Genomic DNA, 14,553 nt, shown 5'->3' with positions numbered 1-14,553 from the left:
GTTCTGACTAATTTCCAAAGCACACGAGTTAGAGGTCACAGGTAGTCTCAGGTAGTGATGGTTCCCACGTGTAGGGTCAGGTAATCGAGATTTCCAGCAGTCCATGTTGACTTACTGTATGGTATGGATTTCATCATCTCTTTGGATACCATGGTTCTCCTCAAAACTCCACCACTATGTGCTGTCTTTGGTGGTTTGCCTGGGGAGGTGTCAGGAGGAACTCTTCACTGGGGTAGTACAATACTCGGATTCTAGTTATCTAACTATCTAATGCCTCGAGGTGTGTTTGGGAGCTCTCTTTAGTAATCTGAGGTCTTCATGAAGACCCTAAGGCTATTTTATACTATGGCTCTACATGTGGCATAGACTCAGCTGACCTTAGTGTTCCATGTCTTAAAGTCCCAATGTACCCAGAATAACATGTACACCACAGATTATACAACTAACATGGCTGTCCAATCCAACCGATATCCCAGAAAGCTCCATTATTACACCCTGGGTGTTATCACCATCGTAACGTGACATAGCATAGCATTGGGAGATACAACCATGATAACAGTGAGCACAACATACTATGAGGGTGTAACCAAAGTGACAGGCCCATAAGTAACCCAATGCAATGGTTCAAGGATATAGATGGCGGAGGAGAACACCGACTGGACATAAACTAATACGGTCTAACCTTTAGACAGTGCAAACTTGGACTAGACAGTCTTATATTACGCCAGAATTTCCAAAGTGCTTGATGTTGTCTTTTACACTGTCCAGTCTAATTTTACACCACTTAGTAGGTGATTACTCTAAATAAATTTTTGATGCATCTTCTAAAATTTTAGCGCAATTTCTGGTGGACAATTTAGCATATTGAGTTCCATCCACATTACAACAAACCTCACCACCTGCTGAGCAAGGCGCAGAAACTGTCAGAACATATGTAAATCACATAGAAAATGAGATGTAATGCGTGTGCTTCAGATTTTTTGTGCAAATTATACCAGAATTCTGGTGCATTTTTGTTAGTTTGTCTTCTCCACTGACTATCCTGCAGTATTCTGTACGTTACGTATTGGCAAACCTAATTGTCCCCTCATCTGCTCCGAGCGGCAGAGACGAGGCTGAAGTCAACTTCCTACCACTGACATGTGTAAAGCAGTCAAATGTTCACAGACAGAGACTTACAAAAAATCTAGGTCCTCGCAGAAGACTTGAGTGACTTTTCACCTTAGTGTCCCCAGACTGTGTCTTGCATCTAGATCCAACCGAAGTCCTTCTAGAGGAGCTCAAAGAATATGACAAGAAAGCTTTATAATAAAGGGTTAAGAAGTTTAGTCCTTAGACAAGGGAATGTGAAAGTGAAAGGGAAGAACGTTGTTATTAATACTATCGCAGGCGTGTGCAACAAGCGGTTATATCAGAGGACACAGGACTGAGGTGGACTTTGTCTTCTGGTATCTGATTCAGCCTCAAGAGGCTTCCCTGACATACCACAGACACAGCTCCATAAAATTGTGCCAAGATTTGTCCAATAATGCTGCCCTAGACGTGACACTACCTAGACCAGACCTGGGCAAAGCCCGGCCCCCGGGCCATATCCGGCCCGCAGGCTGGAGAGAGAGAGAGAGAGAGAGAGTGTGTGTGTGTGTGTGTGTGTGTGTTTCTATATGTGTCTGTCTGTCTGTGTGTCTCAGTAACCTAGGGACAGAGATGGAAGGGGAATGTTATACTGGGACAGAGATGGCAGATGGAGGGGGGGACATGAGACTTGGGGGAGAGATGGAGGGAGGACATGAAACTGGGGGAGAGATGGAGGGGACATGAATCTGGGGGCAGAGATGGCAGATGGAGGGGGGAGATGAAACTGGGGGAGAGATGGAGAGGGGGCATGAAATGGGGCAAATAAAGGGGGATATGAAACTGAGGGAGAAATGGAGGGGGGGACATGAAACTGGGGGTAGATGAAGAGGGCACAGACTGGGGGGACATTAAACCATGGAGGAAGTTTTAGGGGAACCTGTATGCCTCTAGTTGCCCCCAGTTTAATGTCACCCTCCAGCTACCCCTACGGTTTTAATGTCTGCTTCCAGCTTCCCGATGTTAATGTCCCCCTCTAGTTGCCCCCAGTTTAATGTCACCCTCCAGCTACCCCTACGGTTTTAATGTCTGCTTCCAGCTTCCCGATGTTAATGTCCCCCTCTAGTTGCCCCCAGTTTCATGTCCCGCTCCAGCTGTCAATTTATTGCCCCCCTCCAACTACCCCCACTGTTTTTGTTTTTTTTTAATGTAGATTGTGAGCCCCACATAGAGCTCACAATGTACATTTTTCCCTATCATTATGTCTTTTTTGGAATATGGGATGGAAATCCATGCAAACACGGGGAGAACATACAAACTCCTTGCAGATGGTTTTATGCCCTTGGCGGAATTTGAGCACCAGGACTCCAGCGCTGCAAGGCTGCAGTGCTAACCACTGAGCCACAGTGTGGCCCCTACCCCCACTGTTTAATGTCCCCCTCCAGCTGCCCCAGTTTCATGTCCCCTCTAGTTTCCACCAATTTACACTGATGGCACCAGGAGAGGGACCTAATACTGTGAGGCAGTTGGAAGGGAACATTATAGTGTGGGGACATTTAGTGTACAGGTGACTGTAGGAGGATTATACTTTGTGGGGGCACATGGAAAGATGATTGGGAATGGGCGGAGTCAACGTAGAAGTGGGTGGAGCTAAATTTGCTGTGGCGCGGCCCTCTAGCATAGTTTCAATTTCTTATGCGGCCACATGGGAAAATTAATTGCCCACCCCTGACCTAGACGTTGCTTCAAGACACTGTCCTAAGACTATGCTCCAATATTCTGAACGAAGACACTGCGCTCCAAAACACTGCCCCATGCACCATGACACCGATACAAAGCACTGACCCAATAAACTGCCCCAAAACACCACTTCATGGCTTTGTCCCACAACTTTTCTTCATGGTTTTGTCCCATAATTCTGCCTTATGATTCTATCCATTTGAGTCAGTCTATAAAATAGGTCCATGACGTATGATGGACCAGGAACAATGCTATATCAGTAGCATTTTCCAAGGACTGACAATAAAGGAATCAGAAATTCTGTAGCCTAGGACATTAAGCATCTCCTCCTGGATCATCTTCTACGTGTACGGTCTATGGTTGTTGTGCTGTTGTGGTGGTTCTCTATCTTTATCAAGACTATGATAGATAAGACATCTGAACAGTACTAGAAACATGGTAGATGAGTCAGTAGGCCAAACCATCGACTCTGATATCTCTATTTTTACAAAACCCAATTCTGTCTCCTGCTTCGAGTCCTTCATAAATGGCTGACAGCCATGGAGGAGGGTGTTTAGTTTAGGTTTACGCATTTAATGGACGTTATAAACGTTTTAGCCTTAGATTTAGGGAGGAAGAAATAGGCTGGGTTGGGACTGGATGGGTATAACAATACAAAAGAAAACTTGTACTTGGCTGCTATCAAATGAATCCCTTTGGACACTGCTCATTGTATCTCCAGTAGTTTGCAGACCACAGATAACATCTCTGGGGGGGGGGGGGGAGGATGGTCATTTTCCCTCGGCTTTGGTCTAATCGCTCAATGTATTCTTTCTATAGCTATAGAAGCTGTACTCTCTTTGCCACCGTATTCGGCAATAGTTCAGAGATAGCCTTTCTCACGGAGTCTGTCACCTATTACCCGGAGAGACCCTTGATTCTTACTTTTCACAAGTGGTTTTGGTTTTCCAGGTCTTGCGGCAGTAGATATATTCTGTTAGGCTGGTCTGTGCAGTATCTTAGTTGTTTCGTTACAGCCTTTGCGTGCCTGGCTAGGTCATTAAATACTCCCTCTAGGAATTCCACTCCAAATAAATGTTCTATTTGAGGTCAATAAGTTCAGATAGAACTGGGACTACACCCTGCTAGAGACCTTGCATCGGAAGAATTTGGCAATCATATCTGTGTGAGTGTTGGTTTGCGAGCTGTAAGAATCCAAATCTCTTGCTCTTTCTACATTTCTACCGCTGTTATCTTTCAGTGTCATCTTGGGACCCAGCCAAGGCGAGTGTACAGATCTTTCTTTGAGAAACTTATGCGTGATTTTTTTATTTGGATGTAGGTGGGAAGGGGTGATAAAATATTATAAAACATTGCTTTTGTCTTCCAGAAATAGCACCTCACCTGGCCAGAGGTGGCTTGTGGTACTTCAGCTCAGACTCATTGACTTCAACTGGATCCATGAATAAGGTATAAAACTTAGCTGAAAAATAATCTATTGAAGTGTCTAGAAGAAAACAAAAAATAAGGCACGGAAATCTTCAAATAAGCATTTTATTTCATAAAGTCTGAGGTATTTCATCGCTGGTATAGTTTCTGGTTCCTCAGCCAGAAATTATTTTCTAAACAACTGCCTCACCCCCGAGAAGATGGCGCCAGCCAGAACCACAGATGGTGGCAGGAAACACGAAGCAATGGCCATAAAACCAGCTTCTACAAGGGGCAACCAGTTAAAGGATTTTGCTTCTTTTTCCTTTCTTGACAAATCATTAATCTGCTCCTGGTACATCATGGCATGTTCTTCATCACCTTGGGATCTGTATAAGTCCCGCTCCTGAGAAGACAAGAGGAAAGTGGCATGGTAATATCTGCAAGGGAGAAAGTAGCAGCCCAGACCACATATTAAGATAATATAAGAATAAGATATCTTCAGACTCTGGAGTATAATAGTTGGAGATCCAGAGGAGGTGCAGAAACATAACCACTGATACTCATCTTACCTCAACTCTCTTGGGCTCTTTTGACCCATCTGGTGGTCCATTACAGTAATTTTCTGGCCTCTTATGGCCCCCTGGCTGATGTCATGGTCTCTATTCTCAGGCCTTAGGGGTTCCCCAGGGTAGGTGATATCAGCTCAGAAGTCAGAGGATGACCAAAGATTACTGTAATGAGTGCAGGAGGAGATGAGTACCAGTGTTTATTATTTTTCAGTACCTCCCATAAACCTTTAGTTATTAAAGGCTGGGGTGTGAAGAGACCCTATAGGTGATAAGCTTTTGACATTGACATTTAGACTACGTACTTTTTCCTTAGTCCCCCTGATAGACTTTAATTGTTCCATCAGCAAGCGATTCTCGTTGTTCCCCTTTTCTACAAGTTCTCTAAAGTTCTCCTCCATGATCTTCCTTTGATGCTCCATCTTTTTATTCTCCTCAGATCGTTGACTTTCTTCTATTTTCAATTGTAGTTCCTTTGCTTCTTTACTCACTTTGTCTTCTGATGTTTAAAAATGTAGAAGAAATATTGGCTTATGTGAGGGTTTGATGTAGCTGACCGGAAACACATATTGCCCATATATGAATTTAACAATGAGCCTTCTAACATCACAAAAACATTTCCTCACGTAGGATCTATTATTATGGTTATTATTACATCTCCTTCATGGAACAAATCAGGGTACAAAGAAGTCCTTGAAGCAGAGATATAGCATGGTAGATGCAGTAGAGACATTCATGGTGCACAGACAAAGAATCCATGGAACACAGACACAGAGAGATCCATGGACCACAGAGGCAGAGAGATCCATGGAGCACAGACACAGAGAGATCCATGGAACACAGACACAGAGAGATCCATGGAACACAGACAGAGAGATCCGTGAAGCACAGAGACAGAGAGATCCATGGAGCACAGAGACAAAGAGATCCATGGTGCAAAGAAACAGAGAATCTATGGAGCACAGAGACAGAGAATCCATGGAGGACAGACACAGAGAAATCCATGGTGCACAGACACAGAGAATCCATGGAGCACAGAGAAAGAGAGGTCCATGGAGCACAGAGACAGAGAGATCTATGGACCACAGAGAAAGAGAGATCCATGGAGCACAGAGACAGAGAAATCCATGGACCACAGAGAAAGAGAGATCCATGGAGCACAGACAAATAGAGATCCATGGAGCACAGACAAAGAGTGATCCATGGACCACAGAGAGATCCATGGAGCACAGAGACAGAGAAATCCATGGACCACAGAGACAGAGATCCATGGAGCACAGACACAGAGAGATCCATGGACCACAAACACAGAGAATCCATGGAGGACAGAGACAGAGAGATCCATAGAGCAAAGACACAGAGAGATCCATGGAGGACAGAGACAGAGAGAATCCATGGAGGACAGAGACAGAGAGAATCCATGGAGGACAGAGACAGAGAAATCCATGTTGCACAGACACAGAGAATCCATGGAGCACAGACACAGAGAGATCCATGGACCACAAACACAGAGAATCCATGGAGGACAGAGACATAGAGATACATGGAGCACAGACACAAAGAGATCCATGGTGCACAAACACAGAGAATCCATGGAGCACAGAGACAGAGAGATTTATGGACCACAGAGACAGAGAGATCCATGGAGCACAGAGACAGAGAGATCCATGGAGTACAGACACAGAGAAATCTATGGAGCACAGAGACAGAGAGATCTATGGACCACAGACACAGAGAGATCCATGGACCACAGAGACAGAGAGATCTATGGAGCACAGAGACAGAGAGATCCATGGAGCACAGAGACAGAAAGATCAATGGACCACAGAGACAGGGAATCCATGGAGGACAAAGACAGAGAGATCCATGGAGCACAGACACAGAGAAATCTGTGGTGCACAGACACAGAGAATCCATGGATCACAGAGACAGAGATCCATGGACCACAGAGACAGAGAGATCCATGGAGCATAGACACAGAGAGATTCATGGAGCACAGAGACAGAGAGATCCACGGAGCACAGAGACAGAGAGATCCATGAAAAAGAGGCATAATGAAGTACAAGTAGATAAGGCACATACAGGTCTATGGAGTAAAGGCTGAAGTAGATAATAAGAGATTAGAGTTTTCGCCATCATTGGATTGTTTGGATGTGTCCTGCGGAAAATTTATCACACTCATTCACCAAACCCGTTGTTGTTTTGTGGTCACTTACCTTCTATTTTCTTCTGCTGGTCACTCAGAGCTTTATCATTCATCATGATGGTAATGCTAATCATTTCCTTGGACTTCTTAAAGTCCTGAAGAACATCCCCAGCCTAAAAATGATAGTAAATAAGTTAATAGAGAAAGTTAATTGAATCATCTCTTGGGACTATCATAGTATGGCTCTTATGGATGCATTTCTGCAGTAATGTCCAGTCACCCCATACCCACCTTTGTGCCCTTTCTTGGTTCATTATTGTATTTCTCTTCAATACGTTCCATTTCCTCTTTAAATATCTGGTACCCGCCCAATGTCACATATGACCCTTTAGTCAAGGAGTTCTCGAGGTCTTTGGAAAGCTCTTTGATCAACTTCTCACAATATCTACGAGACTCCATGTCGTTCCTCTTTAAAAATTCACTTTTTTTCTGCTCTTTAATCTCCTACAGATATATGAAGACAAATTCAAAGAACTACTCAAGAAAAAAATTACATTACCTCCTATACCATTAGCACTAGACAAAAATTCTCACATTTTGTATTTCTGGGAAAGTTATTGGGCAACCATCTACTCTTCCATTCATTTTTTTCAGGTTAAAGTCTAGTGGGATCATTATGACCTGCTTATTGAACCAATGGGTCACGACAAACATTTTTGAGCTAATTCTACGTATTGAAATTACGAAGTGAGCCTGCAACTAATCTTTTTCGAACAGTCCTCCCAATTGGCCATGTTGTGCTCTGCAGTGCATGGATGTGAGCAAAGGAAACTGTGGTTGGAAATGACTTGAAGACTTCATTAGATTGGAGGAGTCATTCACCATTAACCAGATCAGTCACTCAGAGCAGTTCCTTGTAGAGATGAGCGAACACTGTTCGGATCAGCCGATCCGAACAGCACGCTCCCATAGAAATGAATGGAAGCACCTGTGTCGCCGGCCGGCTGCCGGCAAAGTCAGCGTCACAGGTGCTTCCATTCATTTCTATGGGAGCATGCTGTTCGGATCGGCTGATCCGAACAGTGTTCGCTCATCTCTAGTTCCTTGGTTGTCTGAGCAATGAAGTACAGTCTGGAGTAACCCATGTGTGAACCACAAGCCAAGTAGATCATAACCACTTATCCTACTAGAGTTTTTTTCTGTAATTATTCCCTAAGATTATATTCTTGTGTCTTAATTTATAAAGTCAATTTACCAAAAATTGTTTATGGAAATGGAGTTCAGTGTCCTTGAATGATCTCTTTAAGAATATCTTTGATGCCTCCTTCTCACACTCTGCACTTAGCTCTAGAATCTGGTCGAGTGTCTCGGTGGGAAGCTTGACTTGTTCTTTCATTTTTTTCTCATAATATTCTGTTGCCTCCTTCACAGCTGCAGTGTTTTCTGCCACAGAAATATTTGCCACCATATCCTCCATGCAAGTAGCATTAGAAGAACTTATAGCTTCAGTGTAAAAGGTGGCCAATTTTGCCAGGGCTAGGAATGAAGAAGAAGTTACAAAAATATCCAAGAACTACATCTACACACAATCTCAAACCAATCCTGTAAATACTCACTTTCCCCAGTAACTTTGTGCATGTCACCCACACACTTGACTTCAGCATTATTATAAATATAGTCACAGAATTTCTTTGTCTGGGCCATGAATGCCTTACTCAGCTGGTCCTCAGATGTCTCATCCATGTTCTGGAGAACCTCTTTATCCCCCGTGGGAAGGTCAAACATGAAGCATTTCCGAGTCTTGAAATACATGCGGATGCAGTCTCTGGTCATGTTGCGCTGATCAACCTTCCGGGAGCTTTCGCCTTTTTTTTTTGACAGAAAGAAGTATCAGCATTTAGGTAAATGTACAGAATTCTTGTTGTGAATCTGGATGACTGATGGTGACACACCAAGACACAACAGTGACGTCAATGATATCTATGAGGAGGACCTTCTTTACTCAATACAGCCACCTCAGACACATCTATATCTATGGAGAGGACCTTCTTTTCTTATTACAGCCACCTCAGTCACATCTATGGTATCTATGGAGAAGACCTTTCTTACTCATTACAGCCCCACCAGTGACGTCAATGATGTCTATGTAGAGGACCTTCATTACAACCTCATTAGTGACCTCTATGTGTGTTTTTATTTCCCTATAGAGTACTGTTATTATGGTTCATTACCTTTCTGTATCATCAGGGCCTTCTCCAGGTATTCATCCTCAGTGATCGGCTTACCATTGAATACCAGTTTTAAAGTGACGTCTCTCACTGCCCATATGAAGATAGGGAAGTATCTGGAAAACTCTGCTTCATCGTTATCATTGTCTTTAGACCTCACTTTAATAAATTCAGCCATTTCACTCACATAACTGCAGAAGGGAGTTAAAGGTTAAAGACCCAAGTGTCAACGATTCAAAAAGTTCAATGCACATTCAAAAAAGTCAACTAGAGATGTGTAGGTATGTCACACTGTGATCATACATGACATAGAGAAAGGCTCATCAGCTACTAGACGTGAGCAAAGTGGTTAGGAACAAACCAGACTTGTCTCAAATTTTCAAAAAGATTCAGGTTTACCTCAAACTCCAAACTTTTAAAGTTCCCCGCCCATTATTATACTCTGGCATCTCTAAAGGACCATGCATCATGATGGCAATGCGTGCCATGTGACCAATGAGACCAAAGGACTTCAGGTCCCATGTTGGCCAAAAGATGCTGGAAGACAATCTCAAGGTTTTCCAGCAGGATCAGGATCCCAGTAGAATGGGACAATACTTCAGCTTGACCCTTCTCGTTTCCTATAATCGCAACCTGTTTAGGCTCCACCACAATGTGGGAAGTGAGCGGGGAATCAGGCTGAAGGCCACACTACAAGGACAAGAATGAGGGAGTGAAGCAAGGAATACCTGTATATAAAGCATAATACAGCTGATGAGCCTGCAATGAAAAAGAAAATCAAAGGGCTAGTTCACATGGGGCAAGAGGGGGCGGATTTTGATGCTGAATCCACCTCAAAATTCGCGCTCTCTCAAAAGAGGGCTATGTAGACCGCTAGCGTTCTTTTTTCTGTGAGCGGTCTGTTCCCGCTCACGGAAAAATAAAGTGAGCTGCCCTATCTTCAGGTAGATTGCGCAGCTGATTCAGCCGCGGTATCCGCCTTGCGACACCGCCGTCTGGACTAGACCCATTCATTTGGGTCTAATCCGGAGCGAAAAGCCGTGACAGAATGGTGGTGCACTGCACCAGCATCCTGTCGCAGCTGCCACGATGTAATGTGTTCATGCGGAGCCCCATGTGAAGTAGCCCTAAAAGATGCAGCAGCTCCTGGCGAATGCAACGATATGCACCAAAAATTCTGCATTTATCACAGAATTGCAGAATGCTGCTGCGCCATTTTGTGCTTCTTTGTTACTATACGATTTTGGATTATTTTTGTGAATCCTGCATTTTTTTTTACTTTCCCTTGCTTCTGTATTGCAAGCTGTTCCTGCCTCTCACTGAATGTTATTGTGTATGGAATAGGGGCTGTGCAATAAGTAGAGAAAATGAGGGTGGGGGTCACTTGAGACAGGTATATCGGACATTTATATCGGAGTTTTTGGTGTCATATGAAAAAGGAGATTCTCTTCGTGCACCATAAATTTTGGCATAAATGTAGACAGAACAGTGTCTGACTTCTCTGTTTTCAGCTTATATTGACTGCTTTTTAAGGATACTGTAGTTTCTCAATGGCGTCTTCATTAATAACGGCTTTGCTATTGTAGACCAGGGCGCTGCTCAGAAGAACGGCCAGGCAGAAGATCCACATGTCATGCATCTTGTCTCCCTGTAACAGCAGAATATTACCAGACCACAAGTTCTTAAAACTCCTCAAGTTCTGTCCCTAGAAATCTGGAATTACTTACGTTCATGATTAGAGATGAGTGAGTAGTATTTGATCGAGCAGGTATTCGATGGAATACTACGGTATTCGAAATACTCGTACTCGATCGAATTCCACTCGCTATTCAAATGGAAAAGTTCGATGCAGAACCAGCATTGATCGGCCGAATGCTATACAGTCGGCCAATCAACGCTGGTTCTTCTCCTACCTTTAGAAGTCTTCTCCGTGCAGCTTCCCCGCGGCGTCTTCCGGCTCTGAATTCACTCTGCCAGGCATCGGGCCTTGTAGTGCGGGCATGCACAGTCGCCTCTGCCCAGGCCCGATGCCTGACAGAGTGAATTCAGAGCCGGAAGATGCCGCGGGGACGCTGCAAGGAGAAGACTTCTCGGAGGATCCAGCCCGACCCTCACTCGTGGACTTGGTAAGTATAATTTGATCGAATGTTGTCTACCCCTGAAACGAGCATTTTCCCCCCATAAACTATAATGGGGTTCGATATTCAATTCGAGTAGTCGAATATTGAGGGGCTACTCGAAATGAATCTCGAATTTTGAACATTTTGCTGTTCGCTCATCTCTAGTCATGATATTATGCAGACAAGATTCAAAATGACTGTCAGTTTTCCACAGATATCTAGGTTGTGTACTATGGGGGAAATAAATTATAGCCTTCAACAAGTCTCTTCTCCAGAAAAAAGTTATTGATGCCTATAGTCTATGATAGAGATGGGCGAAACGTTTCGGCCTTAAAGAGGCTAGTCCCAAATATTCCAAATTGTGTAAGGGAATTGCTAATTGTGCAATCCCCTAGTGATGCTGCTGGAACAATGGAAGAAAGAAAAAGCAGAGACAGTGAGCCCTAAACATAAGCCAGCACGTCCCTTCCTAGTTGCCTGAACTGTCCTAAGCGACAGACGACAACTGGGCGCCAAAACCCTTCCTAGAAATAAGTGTCACACAGAACAAGACAGGACAAAACAACGCAGAAGCGAAGTCAGAAAGCCAAGGGTCAAAGCCAGAGAGACAAAGCAATACAAAATCGAAATCCAAGAGAATAGTCACAAGGGAAGTCAATGATCGGAGTTGAGTAACACAATAGAAAGAGCAGGTAGGAATCTAGCAAGGACAAGTCACAGGACAGATTCAAAATAGCCAGCAAGCCTGTGTGGGCTGATGACCTGTATATAGGGAGTCCAGGACCTGCCCCAGACTTGATTGATAGACAGGCTGTCAATCACACAGGCAAGATTAACTATTAACAGAGGGAAACAAGGTGCAGGAGATGGGGGTGGTGGGAATTCAATTACAGAGGTGAGGTAATAGAGCAGTATCCACACAGTGCAACAAAAAACTCTAAGCAAACAATCAAACTGAACACACCTCCTACGCCGCAAAGACCCGAACAGCAGAGACATTACAGTTTGTTTTTTAAATAAACCAAACAAATGGTGATTCTTTTCAAAGAAATTAAAATGGTCTCCTCAGACCCCAAAGTGTAGGAGGTGGAGACCCAATGGAGGTGACAAAAATTTTAAAAAAACATTCATATTCATTTTGTGTCACTTCCATTAGGCATCATCCTGGATTCTGTATGCTGAAACTAACAGCACTGATTGCTCAGGAATGGTGAGAGCTAGAGAAAACATTCCAACTGTGCTGGAATCAGAGCGGCACTTACTAAAAGATACAAAGCAATTGAGTTGGTTAATGTGCTTAAAGGTCCTCTTTAAGGCCGGGTTCACACTGAGTATTTTGGCTCGTAATGTGGTACGTAGATGCCGCGGGAGCTTTTGCGGGCCGTATACACTCCCATTGTTTTCTGTTGCTATTTTGCGCCCGCCGCAAAATCACGCCCGCAAAAGACTGTGGGCCTTTGTAACAAGCCGCATAGCGGAGCGCTGTGATACATTAGGTATATTTTAGCATTTTGCTGTTGACTGACCTTCTCCACATCTCCCAGACCTTCTGTGTCCAGCAGAACCAGAGTGTGACCCTCCCTAGTAGGATGAGGAAGACATTGCATCCAGATACCCTTGGTCTTAGCTTGTACAGTAGATCCCAAATCAAAGCCTGCATGAAGAGCAGATACAGACGCTGGAAGATGTAGCAGAGCTGAGTATGTTGCATATTATTTTGATATTTTCACACTATACATGTTCTGTATATAATACGTGATCCAATTCCCCAAAGTGACTCACATTTCTGACATCTGGCCAACTTGTTCATAAGGTAGGACTTCCCTGTCCTATACAGGCCTACAATGGCTACCACCACCACCGGCTGGCTAATTTTAGACAAGATCTCGGTGGCTTCGGCGTTAACCCGAAGTTTTCCATCTGCTGTGTTTTCGATCAGACAAACTGGGAGATCCATCTCCATATGTAATGGGAATGAAACGCGCCTAATAGGAAAAAAACATAACATGGGAAATAATGAACATAACAAGCACAATCTAATACATGATATGGTACCAAGATATCACAGAATGTACCACATCAGCCCTGACCGCAGGAGCTAACAATCTAATATCCCATCCGTATCATACACACATCAGGGGGATTTATTAACATTGGCGTCCTGTATACCAGTCTTAATAGATACCCTGCTGGCTGTGCTAAATGACTTGGTGTCCACCCTATTCAACAGACTTTAGAAGGGTCAAGCGGGGGCAACATGGTGGCTCAGTGGTTATGCACTGCAGGCTTGCGAAACTAGAGTCCTGGGTTCGAATCCTGCCAAGGACAACGCCTGCAATGAGTTTGTATGTTCTCCTCATTTTTGCATGGATTTCCTCCCATACTCCAAAGACATCCCAATGTACGCTGTTTTTCATATACACAAAATTCCAGTCCCATCAGACTTATCATAGAGGACCTCAAGAATGTCTGATCCGAGCTCAGAGGTAACCAGGGTGCAAGATGTTCCTGAAAATAAAGTTCATGCCCAGGACAAGAGAAGTGGTACTGTGCACAGCCCATATATACAGGCTAAGAACAGATACTGAGAATTACACCTAGTATACAGGACAAGAGAAGTGATACTGTGCACTCTCCATATATACAGGATGTGTATTTTTATCCTATTTTCTTTTAGATGACATGAAACTCTGTAGGAAGCGATACAACATACGTATTGATGAAGTTGTACTGTGTGGTGGATCTACTTACCCACTCACTCGTCTTACTGTCTGTTTCTCCTGCAGATCGTTCTTCTTATGCAATGTTGTATGGTTTCCTCTCTTTCACTTTCTGTGCGTGTCAATAGGGGAGGGGCAGGCAATTGCATTTTCAATAGAACTGCTATACAGAATTACTGCTTAGGCCCTGTTCACATCTGCATATGGGTTTCGTTCAGGGGTCTGCTTGGAGACCCCTGAAAGGAGATCTAACCTGCATAAAAAGGCGGTTACCTTTGGAAACCCACGGACCCCATAGACTGTAATGAGGTCCGTGTGGTTTCTGTTCGGTGGAGAGAAAAGTGCTGCTTGTAGGACTTATAATTAAACCAAAATAGTGGAGATTTGTTTCTGGTGACCTGAAATGACTGCTGCATTATAATCTAGTGTCTAGAGCAGGGGTCCTCAAACTGCGGCCCTCGGGCCACATGTGGCCCACCAAGCACTTCTGTCTGGCCCCGCAGACAACGCCGGCAGGCGTGCATTTATAATGAAGCTCCTGGGGAGCTCGGG

At 44.0% G+C, this 14,553-nt stretch overlaps 1 protein-coding gene across 1 annotated transcript; it reads right to left on the bottom strand.

Annotated features, from left to right (window-relative positions):
* Positions 1 to 4,366: 4,366 nt before the first annotated feature.
* On the bottom strand, positions 4,367 to 14,053 carry LOC142217558 (guanylate-binding protein 6-like). Its single transcript, XM_075285847.1, has 11 exons — positions 14,033 to 14,053; positions 13,064 to 13,266; positions 12,808 to 12,935; positions 10,700 to 10,809; positions 9,165 to 9,352; positions 8,550 to 8,798; positions 8,189 to 8,469; positions 7,225 to 7,437; positions 7,004 to 7,106; positions 5,093 to 5,286; positions 4,367 to 4,624 (listed from the first exon to the last, which is right to left on the bottom strand). The coding sequence occupies exons 2-11, from the start codon at positions 13,242 to 13,244 to the stop codon at positions 4,406 to 4,408; spliced, it is 1,866 nt and encodes a 621-aa protein (XP_075141948.1). The 5' UTR covers positions 13,245 to 13,266; positions 14,033 to 14,053; the 3' UTR covers positions 4,367 to 4,405.
* Between the last annotated feature and the right edge of the window lie 500 nt (positions 14,054 to 14,553).

Source organism: Leptodactylus fuscus, chromosome 8 (assembly GCF_031893055.1).
Source record: "Leptodactylus fuscus isolate aLepFus1 chromosome 8, aLepFus1.hap2, whole genome shotgun sequence".
Lineage (NCBI taxonomy): Eukaryota > Metazoa > Chordata > Amphibia > Anura > Leptodactylidae > Leptodactylus > Leptodactylus fuscus.
Note: the sequence above shows the minus strand (reverse complement) of the source record. Positions and strands in the feature narration are given on the sequence as shown.